Source organism: Apium graveolens, chromosome 6, assembly GCF_009905375.1.
Source record: "Apium graveolens cultivar Ventura chromosome 6, ASM990537v1, whole genome shotgun sequence".
Lineage (NCBI taxonomy): Eukaryota > Viridiplantae > Streptophyta > Magnoliopsida > Apiales > Apiaceae > Apium > Apium graveolens.
The window spans coordinates 304,185,714-304,213,030 of NC_133652.1; the positions used below are offsets into that span (position 1 = coordinate 304,185,714).

The 27,317-nt window shown below is 33.6% G+C and overlaps 2 protein-coding genes across 3 annotated transcripts; both read right to left on the reverse strand.

Moving 5' to 3' along the window:
* Nucleotides 1–6,238: 6,238 nt before the first annotated feature.
* Nucleotides 6,239–11,231, reverse strand: LOC141667490 (protein EXECUTER 1, chloroplastic-like). 2 transcript variants are annotated; one of them, XR_012552643.1, is made up of 12 exons: nucleotides 11,075–11,231; nucleotides 10,721–10,775; nucleotides 9,701–9,807; nucleotides 9,272–9,353; nucleotides 8,236–8,748; nucleotides 7,989–8,127; nucleotides 7,666–7,835; nucleotides 7,357–7,431; nucleotides 7,098–7,184; nucleotides 6,846–6,967; nucleotides 6,509–6,560; nucleotides 6,239–6,421 (listed from the first exon to the last, which is right to left on the reverse strand). XR_012552643.1 is itself a non-coding variant. In XM_074474010.1 (11 exons), exons 1-10 carry the CDS (start codon nucleotides 11,158–11,160, stop codon nucleotides 6,860–6,862), a joined length of 1,422 nt encoding a protein of 473 aa, XP_074330111.1. In that variant the 5' UTR covers nucleotides 11,161–11,231; the 3' UTR covers nucleotides 6,239–6,560; nucleotides 6,846–6,859. The 2 variants fall into 2 exon arrangements, 1 of the variants encoding a protein (XP_074330111.1); XM_074474010.1 differs by having other exon boundaries at nucleotides 6,239–6,560.
* A 1,069-nt stretch (nucleotides 11,232–12,300) lies between these two features.
* LOC141668678 (methylmalonate-semialdehyde dehydrogenase [acylating], mitochondrial-like) lies at nucleotides 12,301–25,774 on the reverse strand. Its single transcript, XM_074475664.1, has 21 exons — nucleotides 25,630–25,774; nucleotides 24,412–24,977; nucleotides 22,662–22,762; nucleotides 20,843–20,914; nucleotides 20,586–20,747; nucleotides 20,425–20,503; nucleotides 20,194–20,348; nucleotides 19,820–19,883; nucleotides 18,734–18,813; nucleotides 18,488–18,553; nucleotides 17,792–17,842; nucleotides 16,714–16,865; nucleotides 15,912–16,002; nucleotides 15,599–15,679; nucleotides 14,191–14,268; nucleotides 14,050–14,085; nucleotides 13,920–13,963; nucleotides 13,751–13,829; nucleotides 13,415–13,505; nucleotides 12,702–13,294; nucleotides 12,301–12,578 (listed from the first exon to the last, which is right to left on the reverse strand). The coding sequence occupies exons 2-20, from the start codon at nucleotides 24,953–24,955 to the stop codon at nucleotides 12,738–12,740; spliced, it is 2,583 nt and encodes an 860-aa protein (XP_074331765.1). The 5' UTR covers nucleotides 24,956–24,977; nucleotides 25,630–25,774; the 3' UTR covers nucleotides 12,301–12,578; nucleotides 12,702–12,737.
* Between the last annotated feature and the right edge of the window lie 1,543 nt (nucleotides 25,775–27,317).

Genomic DNA, 27,317 nt, shown 5'->3' on the forward strand with positions numbered 1-27,317 from the left:
GTTATAGCGTATGCCTCTCAACAATTGAAGGAATATGAGAGCAGATACCCTACGCATGATCTAGAATTAGCAGCCATAGTGTTTGCCCTGAAAATTTGGAGACACTACCTATACGGTGAGAAATGCGAGATCTACACTGACCATAAAAGCCTCAAATATATTTTTACTCAGAAGGAACTGAACATGAGACAGAGGAGATGGTTAGAGTTGATAAAAGACCACGACTGTGAAATTTTGTATCACCTGGGTAAAGCCAATGTGGTGGCTGACGCCCTTAGTAGGAAGGAAAGACTCAAGATGATAATAACATCGGAGGAGTTGATTAAGGAATTTGAGAAGATGGAAATTGACGTGAGGATGACTGGTAAGGGAGCAGAAGGATTATTTGAGATTAAGCTAGTGCCAGAACTGACTGAAAAGATACGAGTATGTCAGGAAAAGAAGATGAGTGAGGTAAAAGGAACATTGACCGGTGAAGAAGTGAGATGCGAGAAGGATGAGAAAGGGATCATGAGGTATGCGTCCCGGATTTGGATTCCGAATGTGCAAGAATTAAAGGATGAGCTGCTGCACGAAGGGCACAACTCTAGATATTCAATCCACCCAGGAAGTACGAAAATGTACCGGGACCTTAAGGAATATTATTGGTGGCCTAACATGAAGAGAGAAGTAGCAGAGTGGGTCAGCAAGTGCTTGACATGCCAGAGAGTGAAGGCGGAACATCAGCGACCTAGTGGACTATTACGACCCCTAGAGATTCCGGAATGGAAATGGGAGCACATAGCCATGGATTTCGTGACAGGCTTACCAAGGACAAAGACCAATCACGATGCCATATGGGTTTTCATTGATAGACTGACCAAGTTCGCACGCTTCCTACCAATCAACGAAAGATACACCATAGACAGGTTGGTGGATATTTACTTGAAGGAAATAGTAGTTAGACACGGCGTTCCGGTAGCCATAGTGTCAGATAGAGACCCGAGGTTTAATTCCCGATTTTGGAGAAGCTTCCAGGAATGTGGAGGCACCAGGCTAAACATGAGTACCGCTTACGACCCCCAGACTGATAGACAAAGCGAAAGGACTATTCAGACCCTAGAAGATATGCTACGAGTGTGTGCCATTGATTTTAAAGGAAATTGGGATGATCACTTACCCCTGATCGAATTTGCTTATAACAATAGCTATCACGCTAGTATATGAATGCCCCCGTATGAAGCTCTTTACGGAAGAAGATGTCGCTCTCCCCTGTGTTGGGATGAAGTTGGAGAACACAAGATATTAGGACCAGAGTTAGTCTAACAGACCAGGGAAAATGGTAGGACTCATCAGTAAAAGACTGCTAGCAGCCCAGGACAGACAAAAGAAGTACGCCGACAAGACCATGAAAGATAGGGAATATGAAGTAGGAGATTCGGTGCTATTGAAGGTATCCCGTGGAAAGGAGTGATGAGATTTGGAAAGAAAGGGAAGCTGAGTCTCAGATTCATAGGACCCTTTGAAATTTTGAGGAGAATAGGACCTCTAGCTTACGAGCTCGCCTTGCCTCCTAATTTGCAACAAGTACACAACGTGTTCCACGTGTCCATGTTGAGGAAATACCATGCAGATGCACGACATATAATATAGTATGAGCAGTTAGATTTACAACCAGACCTGACCTACATCGAGCAGCCAGTAAGGATAATGGACCAGAAAGAACAAGTGTTGAGGAACAAAACTGTGAAGCTGGTTAGGATCTTTTGGAGAAATCAAAATGTTGAGGAATCAACTTGGGAACTTGAAGTCGCAATGAGGAATAAATATCCCCACTTATTTTCTAATTTATTCCGGGACGGAATCCTTGTTAGAGGGGAAGACTGTAATAACTCGAATTTTTGAGACCTTGTAAAACGTTTAATGAATAGTAACCCTGACAGACGGGAAAAACTTTTGAGCCCACACTATGTAGTGCATGAGAAAATGAGTTTCGGAGTTGATATTACGACTATACGTACCAAATGAGTGTATGTAAACGCTATTAGTTTTCAAAGAAAATGAACTTTGAAAAATGACCGTATTTATGACTTATCGAGGATTACGAGAATCACAATATAATTACGAGATTAAAATCCTACGGATTTATATTCAAGTAGGATAAATAAAAATATAAGGAATAAATACGAAAGGAATTACATCGCGAACCATTTACGAGTAAGTATTACAGAGAATGTTTAAAGTAACCAAGCGAACGCGTAAACGATTAAATAAACGCAGCGCACTAACTAAACCATGGTAAGGAAGCAACCATGGTTACTTCATCAAATAGTGAGCTAAACATAGGATGACCAAGCTAGCTAGCAAAATAGTGTGCTAAGGAAGCTAACCTTTTAGTTAGCTTGTAAGCTAGCAAGCTACAAAGATATGTCCATGGATTTGGCAACAAAGAATAAACCTACAATGCTATACTAGGAAGAATAAAATCAAGTTGCAAGATATCAACTCACCTTCCAAGAAGCAACATATCCAAAGCATCCAAGAGAAGCAACCAAGGTAGTATAAATACCCCCTCACAAGCATCCATTCGGCCCTAATGCAAAAAGGGTGGAATTCAAATTCCAAACTCCAAGTTCAAGCTCTTGTAAAATCACCCAATTAATTCCCAAGCCTACTAGAAACTAAACTAAGGTAAGAAAATTCTTTCATCTCTTTTTATTAAGGTTTGATGGGTGGAATAAATTCAAGAAACTCACTAGTGAGTAGTGTGAATAGTAACCTCTCTTTGGTTTCTTGATTTCAATGGTGGTTTTAGGTTCTAAAAATCATACCAAGCACTTCCAAGCCTCCACCATCCTCAAGAACACATCTCAAGCTTTCAAGAAAGGTAAAAATCTTTGGCCCAACTTTATTTAAAGTTCATTTTTAAGATTCATTTAGTATGTGGTAGTAAACCTAGCTTACTAAGTGTTATTGATGAAATCTTGATGATTAAGTTAAGTAGATTTAAGGTTGGTTGTTGTTGCCTCAAGAACATGATGTTCTTGAGAGGAGTTTGTGTGTTGATAATGATATGATGATTGTTGGTGATTGTGTTAATAGTTAGGGCGTAAACGAAACCCCGATCGTAAACGTAACTTCGTTAAAACCAACAAATCGTAACTTTAAGTTTCTGCAGAAAGTCTCGAAGTTGTAAACTGTAGATTCTTTAAAAATAACCTTTGTTTATGATAGACAATGTTATAAGGATCGTTTAGGCGCTTGAATCGCTTGATTCCGATTTACGGATCAAAAGTTATGGTCGTTTTAGTAAAAGTGATTTACGCGACAAAAACTGCTACGAATTACGAAATTTGAAAATATAAAGGATAGACTTCTCGTGCGATGCACGGGTTCCGTTTAATATTTAAAATTTTATTTATCTTGTCAAATTATAATTTTAAAATATTTATATAATAATAATAATAAATTTATAAAAAAATAATAGGATAACCCGTGGTCGTATTTTATTAGAATAAGTATATTAAATCTAATAGTTTAACAGTTTAGTAGTTTAACAGATATATAACTCTATTTATTTATTTTTTTAATAATAGGAGAAACAGTCGTAATTTAGTAGGATAAGTAGACTATGTATGTAGTTGTTTAATAATTTAGTAGTTTAGACTGTTTAGTGAATATATAACACTATTTATTCGATTTTTTTATAGGGAAAATGAATTTTTTCGTCACCCAACTTATTGTGTGTTTAGAAATTTACCACTCAACTATAATTTCTTTTGTTTTACTCACTAATTTTAGGTTCGGATTTTTTTTAGTTACTAACGTTAGGTTCGGATTTGATTATTAGTATTTTGTCAATTTTCTATAGCATTATTAAAATTAAGTGATAACTAGTACAAAAAGTGTCATATTTGTCTTATAAGAAGTCTGAGTTTGCTAGATGCATATGGAGAAGTCGTATAATATCTGAATTATATACGTATGTTATAGGAAGAATGCATAATTTTTTAAAAATCTGGTCAGAACTGATGTATATACATTGTAAACAGACGCATAAAATTAGTTCATATACGTCTGTTACTTTTTAGGTGGGGTACTAAACTCAAAACCAAAATTATTAGGAAGAGGCATCGCAATCCATACTAAAATTATTGGGAAATAAAAAAATAAAAAATTTAATATAATCAAATTAGCAAACTGATCATAAAGTACTTATAAAAAAATTAAAAAATTACATATCAATATTTTACCAAACGACACTTTCAAAAACCCAATGAAATCAATTATCACAACTCCTTCGTGCAACTCTTACCGACCCAAAATCAAAACTATAAACCCATTCATTCTAATAGAATTGTGAAACAAGTATATATATATACACAAAAATATAATAATTTTGTAATAATGTGAATTTGGTATTAAATCAAACAACTCTCACAAGATATTTATCTTCCAAACATAGTTTTATAACTTATTTTTAAGATTTTTTTTTGTATATAAAAATTTAAACGTTAAATTATTATTTAGAAGAAAAAAATTAAAAATAATTCATAAAACTACATCTTTTAGGAGTCTTAAAATGCTTGTCAAAGACATATATCAAATCATTAAAATATTACAGACTATCATTATATTTTAATAATGCTACAAAAAATTGACATAATGCTAATAATCAAATCCGAACCTAACGTTAGTGACTAAAAACAAATACGAACCTAACATTAGTGAGTAAAAGAAAAAAAATAGTTGAATGGTAAATTCCTAAAAACACGATAAGTTGAGTGACGAAAAAATCCATTTTCCCTTTATTATAACCAAAATTACGGAATACTGTTGAACCAAATTATACCACATTCCGGGTTATTATAGTATAGTACAGATTTATAATAAATATACATATTAACATACATATTCATGTAAAAATAAAAAATATGTAAATAACACGCCTCTGCATAATACGTATTCAATAGAAGTATTATTCACATGATTTGATGGGTTATCTAGTTGATGTTTCCCTTAAATAGATATTTTGGACTTTTCCCCGTTGAAAAGTGGTTATTTTTGTTGGCAAACAAAGTTTTTAAGAAAAAAATAAAAAATATGAGGTGCTTTAACTAAAAAAGTAAATTACTTAATTATTAATAATTATAATATTATCATTTTTTACAATAAAATTATCGAGTGATATTTTTGAAAAATTAGCTGTTTTAGTTTGAAAAATTAAAAAAAAACGTGTTTGAGTAAACGTGGTAAATAATTAATTATTAATTATAAAAATAATTATTTAAAGATAATAAAAAAAATCAGCAAGTTAAAAAACTTAAGGTTTGAAACATTTAGTACTAGGATTTATACACAAATGATTACTAACAGACTTATTTACTTACAATTAAAAAATGTGAAATCAATTGATCAACTATTTATTAATTAATAATTAATTAATTTATATACTTTAGATAATAAGGAACCTGAGATCTATTATCTCAGGAAAAGTTTCCTCAGATAATGATTAATTTTTGTGTAGCTAATTTAGCACATAATTATGTACATTCCTAATTTTAAAATAACATACAAAGAGGGTAAAAAATATTTGCTAATACCCAGCAAAAAAATATTTGCTAGATCTAAAAAAATATTTGCTAGATCTATATTTTTATGTGTTTCTCATGCAAAATTATCCTAAAATTAACCTTAGAATCCTTATTCTCTATATTTTATATATGTGGATTGTTTTCTTCCATTTTTAAAAGAAGAAATGCAAAGAATTGATATAACTTTTGGCATTATAAATGTTCAGGATGTATTCATTTCAGATTTTAAAAAATTGTTAATAATTTATTAATTTTAAAAGATTTTCGTTGATTTTAATTGTTTGAAGATTTTGATGAAGTTGATCCAAAAATTTTGCAAATTTTTGTGGAGTTTTTTACAAATCCATCAAAATCTAATTTCATGTATTTTGAAAAGATTTGAAAATATTAAAAATGTACTAGCAATCCATCAAAATCCACAACTTTTTTTAAATAAAAGAAAATTCATGAATTTTTGAATAGCATCAGATTTCGATGGATTTTTTAAATCCAAATTGAATATCACCAAATTTTAATTGACTTTTTAAAATCTAAATTGAATAGGTCAGATTTTTAAAAACTTTTTACAATCGTTGTTCAATACCAGAATTATTTAGAATCCATATTAAATAGCACATGATTTCCATAAAAATCCAATTGAATAGATGAGCGCAATCTATGCTAGATACATAATAATATCAATGTCGATAATATAGACTGACCAAAATATATGGAGCCTCTAGTTAAAAATGTGTAGACTTCACCAGTTTGAACTACAACACAAATCTATGTATTACTTCAACCAATCTTGTCACACTCCTAAACAACCAGAGTGTAGAAGATAGTAGCACAAAAACTGTAAGTTTTAGCTGCACAAAGAAATTTCATCCAAAAATTACCCATCTTAAGTCTGGTTTTCTATCCAATCTAGTATCGCATTAACAATATTTGCGTACATTAGAAATGTGATTGGAATCAGTGGGTACGTAAGTGCAACAATGTCGTCGACTGCCAAGAAAACAAGAGAAGAAACTATACGTTAGAGGATTCTCGAGTGCCAGTAAAACTAAATTTTGTGGACGTGCAGTTCTGCAGAAGGGCGTGAGGTTTTCTATAAGCTCTAAAAATGCAAGAGGACATGGATTCATATGATAGCTGAAACATTTTTGTTTAATTGTTTTAACTAAGTGTGCTTCATAATGATTAGGCGAGGTTAACTAATCAAGGGCAAATGACTTGCTAAAAATATAGATCAGTTGGAAGTTTCTAACTAATCAAGGGCAAATGACTTACCAAAAAAATCTCGATCAGTTAGAATCCTGGGAGCTCCGGCTTAGAACCTGCTTAAACAACTTAAAGAAATAGTATTCGGAGGCTGAATATAGAACTCCAAGAGCAAATCCTTCGCTACGATACTGCAGAAGCACAAAGTTAGCTACAGGGTCTAAGTAATAGTTAGTTATAGAAACTCTAAAGTAAAAAAAATATACTATCTTAACAAGATGATACAAAATAGTTATGAGTTACATATAAAACAGACTGTACCTTTCCCCCGAGAATCAAAATTTCAACATCAACCAACTTAGAATCCTGAAATCCAGCAAGTCTTCCTTCTCCTTTGTAGCGAGCTTCCTGAAGTTCAGTGAAGATCACAAGACAGTTAAGAGATAAAAGAAGATAGGCGCGGAAAAAAATAATAGATTTAATATGCAGCTAAATTTTTTATTGCAGTTTTAATAAAACTTAAAACCAAAAGAGACATAATAAGAGTAAAAGTCATTAGCTAGGTAGTCGGATAACGTACAGCTCCATAGACGTCTTCTAGATAGAGCCCTGGAGAAAGCTTATATTTTTCCCCCACCTTTGCTCGGAAAGCTACCTGTAGGTTAATGTATACAACTTGTTGATGCACACAAGATAATTAGAAAAGAGGCAAAGAGTGATTTATATGTTCCACGGGACCTATCAAATATGATGACATAATGTAATTACACACAGAACGCTCTGATCCCTAAAATTAATTGAAGCAATGAAGACGCATACTGGACTTTGGGACTTGAAAAAACAGAAAGATATATTGCCCCATTCAAGGAGGGAGGAGCGGAAAACTTACCTCACCGGCTGGTAAAACGGAATCACCAGTCAAGTACACAGCTTCAATATAGTCACACCACTCAAGCTCTGAAACATCCTTGGTGCCACCAACTTCTTGCCAGGGAACAAACAAACGTCTGATTTTAATGACTTCTGTAACGAGGTATCCGTTTGAACCAATATGTATTCCTGAGGAAGTAGAATGATTCTAGTTACCTCCAAAGCGCAAAATTTATGTTACAAAGTCACTCACAAAAGAGGTACAAAAAACACTGCAGCACATTAAAATTACAGGTCTGAATGCAAACACTCCCAATTTATTTTACTACAGCATTACACTACCGTTGAGAGGATCAGATAATGCTGATACGTCAATGCGGTTGAATATGGTTAAGCGTGATAGAAGCGGTAGTTGATTTTTAGCCCAAATGACAAGGTTTCTAGGTTGCTCCAGTTTGGCTACTTTGGTAGGATCATCCTTCTGTAAAATGAATACAAAGATAAATTGGCTGTAAGAAAATATATCCTCGAAATCAATAGTCGTTTCATTAGCAAAGAAGCGCAATATACGAGAAGTGGAAAAAAAGACCTCTCTATGTATGCCCCTGGCAATGCAGTCAATAAAATCAAATAAACCATGGTCCGTAGTACAATAATCTTCAGGACTACGATCACCAGAAACATGTGAATCTTTTTCTTCCAAAGCCAGGCTGAATGAGGCACAACCTTTTCTCTCCAACACAGCTGGTACTCTAAGCAAATATTTATCAGGAGTGGTAGGTTTCTCTACAATGTCACCAACAGCATAAGTAGTGTGATATGCAGTTTTCTCTTCCAGAGAATCCACTGAAGCTTCAGTTGCTTCGTCACGTTCGACTACAAGATTTACTCCAAATTGTGCCAAGAGGTTTTTGCATTTATCCGGGTCCCTATCTTTTCCTTGTGATGCTGCAAGTCTCGAGAGTGTCATACCCCACTGATCTGCTCTAATTTTATTAGATGGATCCGTCAAGAGGAACATGCGCGTTTCTACCTGTATCTTCATATCTTCAGAGGACCCCAAAGAATCTTGACAAGCTGCCTTACGTTTTAAGAACACAGCCTATATCACATGCATTTTATGAATAATAAGAAATAGAAGATGACTTTGGAGTTCTACTTGTAACTACAATCTCGGTTTCTTCACAAGTAAAAATTCAACCGATATAATTCAACTTGATGTCACTGAACAGAATCCAAGTGACACAAAGTTGGTAAATTATTTAGAGTTATAAAGAAGTCCTTTCAAACCTAACTGAAAGAAAGTTCGTAATTAAGTGATTATGTACTATGTAATCAGTGGCGGAGCAGAAATAGTCAGGGGGAGTCAAAATTCATAATCAACAATAACTAATCATATGTGTTATATAGATTGCATATTACGGATATCCTATGTATTCATTTACATAGGTTCTAACTGCATATTGACTCAAAAAAGACGAAGGTCAGAACTTAGAACTGCTAAAAAAAGGAGGTGGTAATTTCCAATGGCCACCGAACAGAAGCCGCCCCCCCCCCCATATATAACACTCCATTGAGTAAGAACAACTGTTATTCATGCAAAACTTTCATAGGAAAAGCAGTACCTGTTCTTTGTATTCGCCCTGTAAACCAGATGTGACATAAATCTCAAATACCGGGGTTCCAGTTTTCCCTGTGGCAATCTGCCTGAAACCAAAACACAAATCGCAACAAATTGTTTTTAACAGGACAGAAAGGAAGTTGGAGAATCGAATATAAAAAGAATCTGAAATAACCATTAACTAAAACGAATTGCGTGTACAAATGATGTTAAAATGCATATTATAGGCCAAAAAAATTGTACTAAGATGTGTAAGTGTTACACTAGAGAGAAATGAACTGTTAACAAAAATTTCTAACATGCAATTTTTGTGAAACTGTTCTGTAATTTAACATGCATTTTCTGTAATTTTTGTTATTGTTTTAACAAAAATGGATCATTGTTGAATAGTTTAACAAGAAAGTAGAAGTGTCCACAAAGCCATTAATCATACCATGGACTAAAACTTTCTGCCAGGTATCTTCCCTGATCTTCTCTAATATGAATGATTTGGCCATAGGGAACTTTCCCTTCGGCACAGACTCCACTCCACCACCCCACCTTAAAAAATTTCATGAATCAAAACCAATGTGTAAGAACCACAAGAATGGAAGTATAGAACTATCAGACACTTAACCAGCATTGATGTTATGAAGAATTTCCACAAGAAACATCCCGAAACTATTCTTTATTAGTTCAACAAAATCAGACAAAGAGGTAGAATATGTCCATTAAAAGTTACAATTTACTCCACACATATAAAAAGTTGCACAATACACCAAATCAACCCAACGATGAAAAACAAGTGATTCTGACAAATACGTGAAACCAGGGCCTTACCTCTTTGATAAAAAATAAATATCCTAAATAAATGAACAACTATTCCAGCAAGCTAAAACATTTCACAAAAAATATGAATAAAATCTTGCACAAGATTTTCTTTAATTGAAGTAAGGATAGGTAGATGAAGGTAAAAGTGTTCTTGTAAATCACAACTGGAATTTTCATTCCCCTGCTCCCAGACTCGCATCCTTCACAAATTATACATCACAACTGAAAACGATACTTTAAAATCTCTATCAAATCCTCAAACACACAAAAATATATTACATAAATAACAAATACTCAGCAGACTAGCTGCAGCATATCTCAATCACCATCAACTATCACTTCATTTAATTATCGACATAAAGAGTACATAAACACGGACACTTTAATAGGCAAACCGCACACTATCTTACTCGAAACATAGAAACAACAGCTAAAACAAATATCACAAATTACTCAAAAACATAAACAATCACAAAACTAATATGCATATTTAAAAAAATATCATTTACACGAAACCCCTGACGACATTAATATATACTCTCTCCGTCCCAAAATACCAAACTCTTTCACTTTTTGACGGATTTCAATATCTCGAAAAAAACAAAAAGAAAAAAAAACACATGGGTGAAAAATAAAGACATACAAGGTCTCCTCCTGGAGCAGCAGAGTGGTCTTGCTGAGCCTCAGAGTGCACATTCCTGCAGAAAAAAATCATGAACAAAAAAAAAGTAAAAAATAATAAAAAATAGAGTGAGAAACAGAAAATCGTGTTATAAAAATCGTATTATATAAAAAAAAATTTGACCGATTCGATTTTTATTATAAACAAGTCTAATATATAAAATTTCATTAACATATTAGTGTACCGGTTTTTTATTAATACTCGATTTGTCGAATAATTTTTAGTCGGTGCATTTACGGATTAGTTCCGATTTTTACAACCAGGCATACGAGAAATAAAAGCTAGAGTGAGAGTAAAAGATATAGAGAGAAAGACCTGAACAGAGAGGAGAATGGTGGACGAGTTAATCGAAACGGCGTCGTATTACGCAAACTAGTCATAAGCATTTTCCGAACAGCCATCGGAAAAACAAAATGTATATTCGAGATTGTGAAGTTATGTCTGACATTGTTACTTGTAAGTACCAGCTGGTATTGTGTTGTGTTGTGTAGGTGTGTTTTTATGGATAATTTGGAGGGAAACCTAGTGATCTGACTGGGGCCCACTTTGCTACAAATGTACACTTTTGTCTTGGAAGTAAAAGTGATGGAGTCTGGTCCGACCGTCAAATTTTGAAATTTGAATTTGGAACGGAACTTGTAAATTTTAAAATGTTTTTTTATACACCTATATTTTTTGGGGAAAAAATTATGATTTTTGTTTTAATAAGAAAGTATGATTTAAGTGTCCGTTTGAAAAAATTTAAAATAAGTAGTTTTTGACTTAAATTAACTACTTATAGGTGATAAATAGATAAATACTTATAAGTTATATAAGTATTTGGATAATTTTACTTATAAGTCAGATTTTTTTTAATTTAATGAACTAAAATAAATAATTTTCAGTTTAATTAGCTTAATTCGTAAATTTTAAATTGAATTAACATTTAAACCATATATTTTAAAACTAAAGTTAATAAAAATCAAAATAAGTTGATAAAAAGTACGTCGTTACTAACATTCAATTTATCAACTTATAAATTATAAATTCGACTAATAAGTTGGGTCGACAAACACTTCTCGATAAGTAATTAAGGACTTAAATCAAATAAGTTATTATAAGTAACCGACCAAACAGGCCCTAAGTATTATATAAAGTATAATTGTTAAGACGTGTCATTTTGCGCTGTCTCGTATTTTATCAAAATTAATTAGTGTCAAATATATCTTCCACGCTATCCGGACTAACAAAATCTCTCTCATTTTATACTCTCTCATGTTTTATCAAAATTAATCAGTGTCAAATACATTTTGTGCGCTACCCGAACTAACAAAATCTCTCTCATTTTATCCAAAATTAATTTTGTCAAATACAAGATGCATGCGTGATTATTTGGATAAGTATCAGATCGTCACATCCAAATATATCAAAATTAACTCGCTCGTAGATACCGTTTTGTAAATGGCATTTGCAGTACTACATCTCAGTTCGCTTTAGGGTTGAGTCCTATACAGGGGCAAAAAAGCTGTCTTCGTTTTAAATAAAAACTGAAATATATGAGATTGTTCTATGCACCAAATCTCCAAAACTCGGATCCTCTCCTTTAGCTTTGAGCAAAATTAAATAAAGAAACGGTAGGTTCAAGGTAAAAGAATCACTAAACTAGGTTTTAGACTTCAGTTTTTTGGTTTTCTTTTTTTTCCCCCCTAAATTGAACTTCAGTACTATTCACCAACTAAACTACCATGTCTCCATTCCAAACCAAGGCTAGTTCTCTGAAATCCTACATATGAAGACCACTTCACAATGTCATGGACAGGAACCTTCATTGCCTTTTCTCCTGAAAGGTGAAAAGAAAACTTAATATTGCCTTCACAATAAGCAATATAGCAAAAAAGCGATGAGAGTATTTTTAGGAAATCTTTATCGAAAAACAAAGGCAAGTTCAAATTTGTAAGCTCACCGGTTCCACATGAACAGATGATAGCTGTTTAGTGAGTTACATGGGACCTTGACATTGCTGTCTTTCCTCATCAGTACTTGGAAAATCATTTGAATGCAATGTCAGGGATACTCCACTTCTGCTCTGGTGATCTTCAAACTGTAATGGCATTGACACTCTATTGGTCTCTGGACATTTCTGTTGCAGTGTTGGAGCATCTGTACCATTACTATCAAAACCTCTTGATTGCATTGCCAGGGAAACTCTATCCATACTTCTTAGGTCATTTGATTGTGTTCCATCTCTGCACTGAAAATCATTTAATTGTATACCCTCTCTGTCTCTGTCTTCATAATCATTTGATTGCATTCCGTCTCTGTCTCCGTCTTCACTTTCTTCCATTCCATCTATGCCCTGGCAATTATTTGATTGCAGTGCTGGTGAAAAAAAGTCGGCCGAGGGAAAATCATTTGACGGCAATGCCAAAGATATATCGCCGCAATCAGGTACGTTGCTCAACGGCGTTACGGAAGATGTTGCATCGCCGCGGTCAAAATCTTTCCATTGCTGAGTCACTGTTTTGATCTGGGTGTAAAAATGAACTCCCGACTTGCCTGACATCACATAGGTGTTGATTCTTTAGTTAATACAGTGGAAAGTATAACATTCGGTGTGAGAAATTTGTTTTAAGATAAGATAAAGCATAAGGAAAAAAAATTAGTGTTCAAACCTACCATAGAAATTAAGATCTGCAGATAGAGATGCCTCGGAGCCGGTTAATGAGAAAAATGTCAGCGGAGCTGGAACAGGAACATTTATGCCAACCTGAATCGAGTGCAACTTAGAGTAAAGCTCCATTCTAAGAAATACAGTAAATTAAATAAACTGCTACTGATGTACTCGATAGTCTGGGGTCCACAAAGTTCCTGCAATTTGCTTATTGCAGCTTCTAAAGAAAATTATATAATTTCAAACACGTTTAGTATTTTACTTAGTCTGAAGAAACAGCAAGATCTTTTTATTCCTCAGTAACCTGCAAATTTAGTTGACAAATATAAATTCGGCTATACCTGTCCAGCTTCTACCTCAGTCTGAAATTTCCTTGCCGCAATGCTGGATTTTGTAAAAATGGAAGCTCCTATGCCATATCTGCCAAGAGCAGCAACCTATGAGTTCAATGCAATATGTACATAGAAATCTAGATTTTAACATCATTTTCCAAATTAAAAATATATATACTTGTATTTGTTGACAATACTGATGGCCTCGTCTAAGCTGTCAGCCTAAGCATAAGAAAGACAAATGTCAATAAAATTCAAGGAAATCAAATAGCATCTCAGTCATACAGAAAATGCAGCAATATATCAACCTGCATGCAAAGAAGAATTGGACCGGCAAATTCTTCCTGTGCACATGAACAAACTTTGTTGTCAGGATTCATATTCCACTTATCAGTATGTCACAAATCTCAAGATACATACTCAGACTATGATAGGTAGCAAATATGTACCTTGTAACAGGCCATATTGTTGGTGACATCACATAAGATGGTTGGACCAATGAAATTTCCTTGTTCATAATTTGGAACCTATTAGCCATCCATTATAAGTACGTAGACAGATCAGGGTACTTTCATAATTATAAAAGTAAAAATGAAACATGCTAACACGAAATCATATAAAAATTGACATGGTATTAACCGATAGAAAATCCAATATCAAAAATGATAATTCTGCATCTGAGTTGTGTATGGTTGACTGGGCAAATACCGATTACATTCATCCTTCATTGGTCAAACAAGAGTAAAATATATGAACTTACAGAATGGCAAGTTACTGGAAAACTAACATCGTCTACTCTATGCCAATCCAACTCCCTAAAACTCATATTTCCCACACCTCCTTTCTCTGCTTTCTTTTGCCAATCCATCAAGTTCCCATCTTCATTAATGTTGTGTGTGGTTTGGAAGAATGAAAATGGAAGGAATAGAATGAAATTTGAACTACAATTTGTAGTTATTCATTTTTTTTTCATTCTTTTCTCTATTCCATTCATAAACAGACTAGAGCTCAAGCACCTCATTTTGAGAAGGAATGCTCCATTCCTTCCTATCCCTATTCCTACACAATTTTTATCATAACAAATTAGCACTCTCTCAAAAAATTTCAAATCTCCAAACTCCATTATTGCCCATTAATTTACTCCTTTCATTCCATTTCATTCCTTTCTCCCCAAACAAACACAACATAAATGTAACCCTGATCCTCCCGATATATAATCATAACCTTTTTTTGAAGTTCAAAATTTTAAATATATTCTAGTGATCATTACTCTACATCTAAAGAGTGTTTAAAAATCTTCATTGAAGTTCTTTCTTGATGCATAGGAACATGATTATTCATACATGTTCCCAATCAGTACAATGGTCATTTCTCTGTTACCACTAGCTAAGATAATTGTCTTTACTTAATTTCAAGTTCTGTTAAAGTCTTCTTTGATTTCAATTTTCTAAAATTCTCTGTCCTAAGCGTTCATTTCACATTCATTCTCCCAAGCGTTCATTTCACATTCATTCTCCCAAGCGTTCAATTCGCAGTTGGTAGTTGGCATAGTATACAATGACAATCCATCATATAATCATTTATTGCTTGAACTTTCCTCTAAGGGGTTGTGTAATAAGTGCATAACGTCCGCCAGTCTAATGCTAGTTTGCACTCAAATTCCTTCAAATACGTATTAGCTTCACCTTAATTTTTTCATCAGTAACACAAATATGTTTACTCCATGAAAAATATGCTCAAATTTATTGATTTGTAGTTAAAAGTATATAAGAGTTAAATGTATTGCCTAATGAGCACATCAAGACAATCCGCCAATTACAGAAAAACAGAACTGGTAGAGAAAGGAGGATAATGTACCGTAATCAGCCTCCCATCAAGAACTAGTCTGGCACCACAATCAACAGCTAAATGAATTAATTTACAAATCTTTTCCTTGGCCTGTATACAACAAAATTTGGATATATAGACAAGCACTAAAAGCATTAAAAATTCATTAGAACTTTTACTCAGAACAGAAAACACAACAATTATCAACAATATTCATACAAACAATATGGTTTTACAATTTTGACAAGAACCTTACAGTTGTCTTATATCCATATTTTTTATAGTTAATCGGCAACATATATATAGCACAAAAGTTTTGTTAAAAAATTAAACTAGCACAGACCTGCTTACTAATTACAGGCCCAATGTCGACGTCCGGTTCAATTCCTGCACCTACTTTGAGTGCCTTGGCGCGACTTACTAGCTTGTCTTCCCTGAAATACGAGTGAAGTACATTGTTATGCTAATGCAGATAACTACAAAGCAAAATGTTTTCAGGAACATTAATTATTTAGATCAGCATTTTGATGTACGAGGGAAAGGAACAAGTGAATAATAATATCCAATATATGATATTTACACAACATTCTGTGGTTTTTCGTGTAGTACGAGCACCCACTTTCAGGTACGTCCCACTTGGATGGGAATTGGGGAGGGTGAGATGTCTGCGGACGACTCCACTCCTAGGCTCTAGGAGTAGAGAAGCTGCTTATATGAACACCCTTGCTTTGGGAAATATGCTTCGAATTTTATACAGGAGTTTAATATAACATGGAAGCTTGGAGCATCTGCAAAGGTATTGGAAGGAGAACGGATAATTTGAATAGTAGGGAAAACCATAGGTTTGACTGATAAAGGAATGTAAGAATATAGTGTAAAACAATGCACGGATTTTGCTAACCAAGTCGTTCCGTAAAAAACCTTCATATAAAAAAAGATCATAACACCACCACATCCACACACTGGGAGTGGAACCTGATCTGTTTCCACTTCCACCCCACAGCCTTATTAAGCGAAAATCCCTTTGCTTCTAAACTGTCCATCCTAACCTTGTACTGAACTTTACCCCCTTGAACTCAACGTTCAAATTAAAAATTTAGAATTTATTTTTTCAGAAAAAATACAACTAAAAAGTAAAAGCTTACCATGACTTTGAGCCTCCAACAAAAATAACTGTGCTGATTGCTGTGCACCTCTGTCCTGCAGCACTAAAACCAGTGCCAACTAGAGCATCGAGAGTAGCATCCATGCTAGCATCAGGCATCACAATTGCGTGATTTTTGGCTCCAGCATTGGACTAATAAAAGTATCGAGGTCAAGTCATTATCTTTACTGGAAGACTGACCAGTGCCATAAGACACACATACTGCTTATTATAAAATTTGATAAATAAACTTGAAACAATATGTCAATATTACATCTTCTCATCAATTTGATTATATAATATCTCTAATCAATGTGGATGGACACATCATAACCTTAGGGAGGTCAGCTTGTGCTATACATTATTATTATTATTATTATTATTACAAAACATTTTTTATGGGATATTATCATTACTATATCGATATTCCAGTATGAACTTATCCAATAAAATACAATGGAACATATGTTCTACACATTTTTTTAATTTTGTATTTTTCCTGCTAGTAATTTATTTCTTATCTAGACATTTGAAGATAAAACCGCATCTTATCTTCCATCTTCTCATATACATAATTATGATTCATATATTTTAAGATATTATGTTAGTATTGTGTAATTACAATTCTTTTTTTTTGCTAAATAAGTTCATATTTTTTATAATGATATTTATATCTATGGTAGCAGATATTAAATTACAAGCATATTCATATTACAATATATTTTTGTAGTCGGTATATTAAAAAAAAAATCTACTCACAATGAAAAAGATTGTACTAGTTGTGTTCATTAAAAATCTTATATATAGAACCAACACACACTTATTTGTTTTTAAATATCCATGTTTATATCAGCAAAGATTGTCATAGTAATTAGCAACAAAAAGGATTTCATAGTGAGTACATTTAACTCGTGATTCAATGTACATTAAGTTAGTGTTAATTGTATTTATACAGAATTGAAGATTAAACCAAAAAACGGGCTTGTCTATTTACATAGAATATATTGAATTGGAGCTAAGTGCATAGACCAAATCAAGAGACTGCATGTTTTTACCAGAACAAGACGAAGAACACATACCTGAACATGTCTCCCATTAGCTGATGCTCTTGCATTTACATACATACCAACCTTGATACCAAAGACAGTCAATGTTACAAAATTGAGTTGAGACACTAGTATTAAAATCAAATTTAGTTTTTAGAAAGAGCACAAATTGGTTGTAAAAAAATATATGTAGAGTCTTATTAAATTATAATATTATCCAATAAGTTTAGAGCGAGTTGGCTACTTAACTTGGTATCAAAGAGGTCTGGATTTGACACCTTGCACCATCAGTATTTTAGACCCTCATGCACAATAATTAGGTGAATTATTTAAATTATCAGTCTTGTCTCTCTTACAGTTCCAATTACAAACATAGATATAATTATGGCAAAAAGTGTCAGAGTAGAGAAGCAGCCCCACAATTATATTTTGCGTAAGTTGAAAATCATATTATATGAAGACTGCATACAAGCTGCAGATGACATATAAACCATTATACTTAATTTTAACAAAATGGAGGAATTAAAATAATAAATCATGACATACAACTATGTGGATAGAGAAATCTACTATCATTAAGTACTATGTTTGCCACTTTAGAGTTGAAAGTAGGCTAAAACAACCCTTTCCGACAAAATCTTTAAACACACACACACAAATCGGTAGACAATCTACAAAAATTTGGAAAAGTGCGATGACATCTATCTAGGCTAAGTAGAGGAAACTTACTGTATCTGGACCAACAAATGATACAGCTTTTATTTCGTCACCATCACATATGGCATTAATGATATCCTGGTGAAAAGGAGAACATTAGTAATTAATACATCAGATATAAGTGTTAGACATTTATGTATCACCATGTATGCATCGTGTAATATGCTAGATAGGGTGGTCCATAAAGCAGTAAACTGCCAAAAGTGAAGTAAAGGTCACAAGCCGTTCAAAAATGAAAAAAGAAAAGGTAAAGCTCACATTAGTCCCATGAATAACGTTTAAGACGCCATTAGGCAACCCCGCTTCCGTTCCTAACTCAGCCAACGTCAAGCAAGCAGCTGACCAGCAAAATGCCACATAACTAGTTCGTAAGATTAAGGTAATATGTAAAACTCATGTAGAACGAATAACATACCTACATAGTACATACACACACACACATGCATTATTTAACATACAACTCAAAAATGTAAAGCAAGTACCTGATCAACCACAAACCACTTTACCACATAGACACATATCTATCTGTCAAAAGTACCAGAATATATATAAAGTGAAGTGTTTATCTGATTCAGAAGTTTGCACTACCAGGGTTTTTGCAGAGATCAATAGCAAACCAAGCTAAGCAATTGTCCAAAAAGTGCTGAGTGTGTCTATATCACTGGGGAAGGCCAACACTAAGGCTGTTTAAGTTGCCATTACTACAAATTACAGTGTACCAAGAAATCTAGAACACCTTGAATAGACTTGTCTGTATTCTAGAAATAATTATATACTAATAGCGTAACATCAACCTCAGGTACATTTGCTTTAACATAAAAAAGAGGGGGTTCACATCCATCCTTATCCGAAAAGCAGAGAGTTCAAAACCAGTTTGGCTCTAGTTGAGACTGCATAGCAGGTCTATTATGACATCTTTCTTTCTCACCGGCTCTTTTAATTCTAATATCCCTTACTTCCTGGCCAACTGTGTGTATATTATCCACCAGTATACTGGAGGTTTAAATAGATTTGTCCCTCATAGTGTACATAAAGTAGTGATTCCTCCTTTCAAAAAGTAATTATATCTTATTATTCAGTCTGGACAGCGCCAAGTCGAGGTAATCTCGAAACAACTACTTAGATATACGGACTACATCTATGTCTCAAACAGGAGGAGAAATAGGGTGAAAAATAAAATGAAAGAGCATGTCATACAAAACATAACCCTTGTAGAAACTACAAGACTATGAAATTTTCAGTGGAAACAAGTTTTAGACTTAAAATTGGAACAACCTGTTATTACAAAACAAGGAGCAATTCATCAACTACAATACTACATAAACCAAATGCAGACAAACTCACCTGAATCTCTCTCTGATGGCTTCAATATAAAGGTATTGCCACATGTTACAGCAATCGGGAACATCTACATCAAAATCAGGGTTCCAAAATTTAAGGATGGTGCTTAATTCCCTTAAGAACCATAATAACAATGTAGCAGATTAAAACATTTTAACAGATAGGAAGCAATGATCACATAGAGGTTAAACAGCTAGTTTGTCTCACATACAGAACTAGTGAAAAACTCGTATAAAAGATTTGCAAGTTTGTGAAGAAAGAATAGTGATTTCCTTTTATATACAAGGAGATACCTATACTGCCACAGCCCACACATGTGTATAGTACAGAGGGGATGGGAGAGAACGAAAGAATTTTATTAAGAAAAGGACGCATACCCACAGTGGAACCATTCCTGGAAAGTTGGAAGGACAAATCCCAGCACATATGCCAAGGGGCTCCCTTATGCTGTAAGTATCAGTTTCACTCCGAATGTTTGGAACAAAATCCCCCATTGGTAGACTTGTTGTCACACAGGCCTGTTCTACCGCTTCTATTAATAATAGTCAGAAACTTGAACATGATCTATACGCTAATGTGAAATGACAAAGTACAAATATAGTACTAACCAAGTCCCCGGAGCACATCATGACGTGCATCTTTCAGTGTCTTACCCTGCTCAGTGGTAATACTCAAAGCAATTTTTTCCTATGCCAGAGTTGCAGTGAGTTGTATTGATAATATTACTGATTCGGAAAGCAGGAAGATATATAAATCCAAGTGAACTTACAATGTCTCTTTGAATAAGTTCTTGAAATCTGAACATAACACGTTGACGAGCTGTAAGTGGTGTATTTCGCCATGACAGTGAGGCATGTTTTGCAGCAAATACTGCAGCCTTAAATTCTTCATAGGTACTGACAGGAACTTGAGAAACAACTTTTTGTGTCGCCTAATTTTGAGTAACAAAATATTTCTTCAAACCATTGACAAAAATGAGTAATAAAGAAGCAGAAACATAAGCTCTGCATATTTTTAAGAACTTACAGGATTTATGACATCAATGGATGTTGATGATTGCGATTCAACAAATTTACCTCCAATAAAATTTGGAACTTTCTGAAAGATGGACAAATAAATTTCAATAAGAACACACTTAAACAGACAACCAGCACCCGTTTCCTAATAAAAAAGGGGAGAAGTAAATGTATGTTTGGTGTACTATTTTCAGTTCTGCTCCTATTTTATATTATAGTTATTTAGTAACTTTCAAAAATCTTCTTTCTGTGCAGTACATCATTAGTATTTCACTATTTCTAATACACTTTTCTTTATAAAGTTGTAAAAATTGGCAACTGAAGCCAGACTCTAGGCAGAAAACATAAACATGCAAAATTGCATGGCTGATGCTTTCACCCTCAATTCTATGTGTTTCCAAACGATGGACGAAAACAGCGTGTGCTATTTATGCATAACATATATTCACAAGTCAGTTACATCATATAATTAATAATTCACAGTAACCTATAAGTCTGGCACAGAAAACTGATCAACTTATTAAATCTTACAAACACCAAATTTAATATTAAAGACAATCACCTTTCCTCGTACATGAAGCAGTGAGAGTCTTTTCTTCTCAGAATTTAGTTCTCTATCATGAATTGGTTGTTTCTCTACAGTTGCGAGGTTTTCCAAGCTTAATTGATAATGTAATTTTTAATTTACCTGAGACGTCACCCTTTATTCCACATAAATAACTTTGATATATTTGAAATTTGAATAGTTATGAGGTGTCGTCAATAATAATCATTATAATAACTGCATGAAACTATTCTCATAATTTAGATAATTAAGCGTTAATCAATCCTGGTTGTTGTATATATATTAAGATATAACTATTAATATTCTAAAAGATGTTCTAATCAAATTACCTAAGCCATACAATAGTTCTGATCTTCCACTTATCCTAACAAATGATATTATTCATCTTGAACTTGTATTCAAGCATACAGACTGACTCAAATTCCCTTGTGACATTATGGCTACTAAGGCGCTCTCCTTCCTCCCTCCATCACACCCCCTCCCCTTCCCCGCGTACCCCTTTAATTTTTTTCCTATAATATATGGTTCATTGATCAACCAAATTCCTCGAGAAAATATTTAAGAGATCAAACAGGAAATTGTGTGGATACTACTGTGTTAAGAAAGGTTGCTGAATGATTAACCTAGGATGCACTTTCAATGAAACAGGTATCAAAATAAATCATCTGATCCATAAGTGGCTTCTTTATTCTTTTTCAACATAGTGCCCTTGCTAAAGTTTAGTGATAAGGTTGGTATTAGATAACTTAGTTACTCATCTGTAATGTACTGATTGAAAGAGTGAGAAGGAAGATTAAGAATATTGTCACATTACTACATTAGAACTGCATATCACTAAACTAGGGCTATTTAATTAAGTAACATGGTTTATGTAGAAGATGTTGATCTGTAAGAGGCATCTACACAATTTATTTACGAATGTCAGGTAAGTATGCAGAAGCTTCAGCAGTCCGACAGCAATGAGCACGTGGTCTTCAAAACCCACTCAACCACTCCACCTTATGCAATAGATTATGAAAGTGATGCCCCATTCAATAATTCAGCTTCCACCAAGGAGAAACAAGAAAGAGCCAAATTCGTAACCCAGCTATAACACTACTCAGTAGAATGCACGAGAGGTGCCGACACTATAACTAATCCTTAAAGGCTACTCTTATAGAACCAACTTTAGCTACTTGGATCATGTTTTTATCCATCAGAGCTATAAATTAGTCTCTCGGAGTAACCAAAAATAAGTTTCAGTTCAGTTGCAAGTAAAGCTTACCAGAGGGTACCGTCTCTTCCAAGATGGCTCATTAGTAGATGTTGAATACTGCAAATTTCCCTCAGTCGGCTTCTTATGACTTAATGTTTTTAATCTTTTCACTGAACAGAAACACACAGACATTATGAAAGAAACGATGAAAACGAAAGTGAAGTCAAATAACGGAATAGTTTGTTCTGAAAATGATATGCACGGTTCTTGGTTATGCATATTATACTTATTTACACATAGTGCAAAAGATAGTTGTAAATGTTAGAATATAAGATCCTGGAAAGGGCCATTCTTTAACACCTTGAGGTTTTAGAGTAACTGGTTCCTTGACATGGTATCAGAGCTCAGGCTGGCAGAGGACTCCGGTTCAATCCCTGCCACCCCAAATATTCTCACAATTTATCGTGGCACGAATGGCAAATTAATGCTCCAGAGATGAGCGTTTGTGATCGATTCTTCGACCCGTTAATGGACTCTCAAGTGAGGGGGAATGTTAGAACATAAGATCCTTGAAAAGGGTCATTCTCTAAGATCTTGGGGTGTTAGAGTAACTGGTGGTTCTGGTAAAAAAGTGTATAATCAAGCGTACCCTAGAAGTAAAATGTTTCGGTATTTTTATACCAGCATAAAACCCTAATGGGCTAATAATAAGCCAAATCCCTAAACACGTGGGCTAACACAAGTCCGATAATATAAAATCCGGTCCAAATAATGATAATAATGTATAATACAATAATAGGGCTGACCCCTATCAAACACAAGAAAACATTTAAAATTTGCGTCTCCTACTTGTTTAGCCGGAATTAGGGGACATTGTCATCATCCTTCCGAACATCTTGAAGTACACGGAGTACACTAAGACGGGGTGTTATCCCAGGTAAGTAATAATATGTTTACAAGAAAATCAATATAATTACTTAAAGTTTTTTTAATCTTTAATAGGTTTTATGGTTAGACTACAATAGTTTTTCACACGTTCTGGTTGATAAAAAAAGATACTCTCCATTTTTCTTATGATGGCCTCACTCCTTTTGTTTTCGTCCCAAAAGTTTTTTCCGCATTAATATGGTAAATCAAGTATAAGTTTTGGTCTTATTTAATTTCAAAAGGAACACAAATTTGTAACACCTATTAGTTTATTCAATTTAATTAAATAAAACGTGGATTTTTGTCCGATGACAATATACATGGGACGGAGGGAGTACATTTTTATATTGTATCACCAGTTTAAACAAGAATAATGAAAAATGAAAAATAAATAAAAATAAAGTGGGTGTATATAAGTATCAGGTGATTGATAAGTATAAATAAAAATATCTCAGTATAAAGTAGTATATCAATCATGATTTTGCATTCCAGTTTGTGTTATTAGTCTGCAGTTGTAGAAGTAAGCAAGTATAAAGCCAAAACGAAAGCTCACTATTTAACACAGATGTTATTAGCAGCTAAATCCATGACCAGCAGATGGATATTATTGAATAATAATACACACACAAACAATGTATGCTTGGGTACATTGCACAAAAATTACATAACACATTAGACGTTTAGAAGAATTTTAACCCAGCCACATGCCTTAGTTTTTTAACTTAAACCACTCAACAAAAGCTAACAGATATGAAGGGGGGAGCATCTTACTCAAATAATCTCATAGCCAGACAACATCAAAAAGGTAGTGGTCTTTCGTGGGGACGATATCAAGAACTAAGAAAAGAAAAAAAAAGTGATTGCAATGATGATGGAAGGAGAAACACTAAACCTGTAAGATTTCCTTGCCGAAGTTTAGCTTTCACGTTGTACAGATGTTTTGGTGTAGATAAAAGCTCTGGATTGCTTTGTCTCAGTCTCTTCAGAATTTGGCGCGGTTTCAAGCCGGACTCATTCATCTCTTTAATTTGCATTACTTCCTTCTCTGTAAAGCGACTAGCAGACGGATGCTCTTTGATGTCTTTTAGAGGTTCATGATTGTGCGAGCCATTTTTCACCATAAGTATCCATACACCATCATCTTTTTTACCCACTAGTTCAAAAGGGCAGTTGGTACGACGAGAACCAGATTTTTTGCGACTGCGTTCACCAGAGGTTTCGCCATCAGGTTTACGTTTACTGCGACAAACACCTCCTCTATCACAGCCAAGTGTCACAATTTTGTCCTTCTTAGATTGCTTAATTGTAACTACGTATCCTTGGGATACACCAAATTCTCCAACATACTCAATTAGCGCTTCACGATCAACGAAAGTTCCAGGGGCAGGTGGAAGCATCTGTGGTGTTTTAGGTAACTCTGAACAACTACTGTCCATGACCAGTAACAAAACATAAAACCTACATCAAAGTAAAACAAAAAAAAAACACGTTTCAGCAACATATCGAACACTAGCAAACCACCTGCTTTCAGCCTAGGCTTCCTAATTATTAAGAGTACAATTATACTACTTAACATTAATAAATATCCTGAAAGGATAAAACAACATCCTTATTACTTTTCCGGAGAAATTCAATTAGAGGTTCCGCTACAAAGTTCACACTAATTTTTCACAACTTGCAACAACACAAGCCAAACTCTGTCATTTACATAACTTGTCTACGGCATTTTACTAAACTTTAAGTAATAAGCAACAACATACTAGTTTCGTGCCACATCGAGTGCTACATATATACATTAACACATAAAATTGTCTCGAAACGAACATATATAATTAAAATTAAACAGTCACTATAACAAATTAATCGAAAAAAGAGTGACAAGTAACAACTATCTAGTGCGTCACTACAACACAAGTAAAGCATCATACATCATGTAATTACATATCTAAATTGATCAAATATTAATAGAATTTTAAAAAAATTAATTCATATAAAAAGAAATTAACTAGGTAACATGACTAATTATACAATCAATAAAACGAATTGCAATGCCTCTGAATGTATATGTTATATTTAAACGAACATTAAACAGAGTTAGAAGCTGAGTTACCGGAAATAGTGACCGGACGGCGAATTATCGGCGTGACTGTACGGATTCTCCGATCAGCTCCGTGATTATTTTTATGCAGTGAATATAACTTCTGGGAATAGTGTGATGCGCGGGCTTTAAAGAAGCCCAAGAAGACCGGGCCAGACTTTTCATTTTTAACGAATCATGTTTTTTGCGCGGATATTTACAATCCCGTAAAGTTACCAATTATCCGGTAAATGGGTCAAACCGAGCTGAATTCTTAATTGTTCGTGTTTTAGCTCATTAAGAAAAAAGGTTATTCGCAAATATATTTCACAAATTATGTTTCAGCGAATAATTCGTAAATATTGTAGACAAACTATTTTTTTGCTAAGCCTTGTTGACGAACTCCTAATCATCAATAACTCATTTTACGAACTCGTCCTAACGATTCCCAAATTTTTACATGAATTTCACTTATTTCTATTTTTTAAATATCAAATAATTAAAACCTAATAAACCAAATAAATAAATTTGAGTATTTAGCATTCCGATTTTGATTAAATTGAGTTATTTTTATTCAAATAATGATATATACAAACCAATTGATTATATAATTACAAGTTATATAAAATAGTTATATATTTATCATAAAACATGAATTATAATTCAAACTATAAATATATAAAAAATAAATGAAATAAAGAAATTAGTAACTTTATTTATAGAATTATATACAAACAATTCTTAACTAAATATTATGTCATAAGTATGTGTTCATAACTTATAACTTTTTACTAGTTTATATAATCAATAATTCATATATTTATTCATGAGTTATATTAATTAACATGTTCGTGAACTTTCGAGCTGAATAATACTGTACTTATTTACCTATCAAATCTTAAAATTGTATTCATATTCGACTTATTTATAAATTGAACTGAACTCGAACCAAACTTTTATCTAGCTTAACACCGAATTTATAATTAAAATTTTAATTATATATTTTTATTTAAAAAAATAAATTTTGATAATTTTTATTTTAATTAGTCACAGGAGCAAAAAAGTCCAATCACGTTTAAAAAAGGAGTATTTTTGGAAAAAGCAAAGGACCTTAGTTTGGAAGGCACTACTTGGATATTTTTAGTGATTTTCCTTTTGTTTAGTGAATTCTTTTATTTATTGGTGATAGTTTTGTTAGAAAGAAAGGTCTATCGGATTCATGGACAAGCTACACTACAAGAAAAGATGACAAAATTGACCGATACATAACCGACCAATATCGATTAACAAATAGATTATAATTGGCCACTACTGAAATTGGTCAGTTAAATATGTACCTGTCGTAGACAGAACGATGCCCATTTAATTGTCATGTATATAAACCTTTATAGAAGTTGCACCGAGAATGTTTCTTCATTTTATTCTTGTGCTCCTCAAAACACATATTAAGCAAAGTGTCTGTATTAAAAGTCATATGAGATGATGATAGAAACTGAAAGTATATCAATGGGAATAGATACTTAAAAGATCACAAAATACTGTTAAGGGAACTAATCAGCATATCTTCGAAAGCGTATCCAGAACTAGTACCGCGAAAACTCAAAGATTCATCGATTCCTTTTAATCGATCCAATTCTGCATCCTCCGAATCCACATTCAACTTTTGTTTCATGAACATAACCTGATCTTCCAACAAGTTCTTTTTTGTCTTGTATTTTGTT

Excerpts from the sequence above, each read along its gene's own strand:
- LOC141668678 (XM_074475664.1), bottom strand. The coding sequence starts at position 24,955 with ATGGACAGTAGTTGTTCAGAGTTACCTAAAACACCACAGATGCTTCCA. Across the intron at positions 22,763-24,411 it reads TCGGCAAGGAAATCTTACAG|TGAAAAGATTAAAAACATTA; the intron begins GTTTAGTGTTTC and ends GTTTCTGTTCAG. Across the intron at positions 16,003-16,713 it reads GTTGGAGGCTCAAAGTCATG|GGAAGACAAGCTAGTAAGTC; the intron begins GTAAGCTTTTAC and ends CTCGTATTTCAG.
- LOC141667490 (XM_074474010.1), bottom strand. The coding sequence starts at position 11,160 with ATGGCTGTTCGGAAAATGCTTATGACTAGTTTGCGTAATACGACGCCG. Across the intron at positions 8,749-9,271 it reads AGGGCGAATACAAAGAACAG|GCTGTGTTCTTAAAACGTAA; the intron begins GTACTGCTTTTC and ends CATGTGATATAG. Across the intron at positions 7,432-7,665 it reads CCGTTTTACCAGCCGGTGAG|GTAGCTTTCCGAGCAAAGGT; the intron begins GTAAGTTTTCCG and ends ATTAACCTACAG.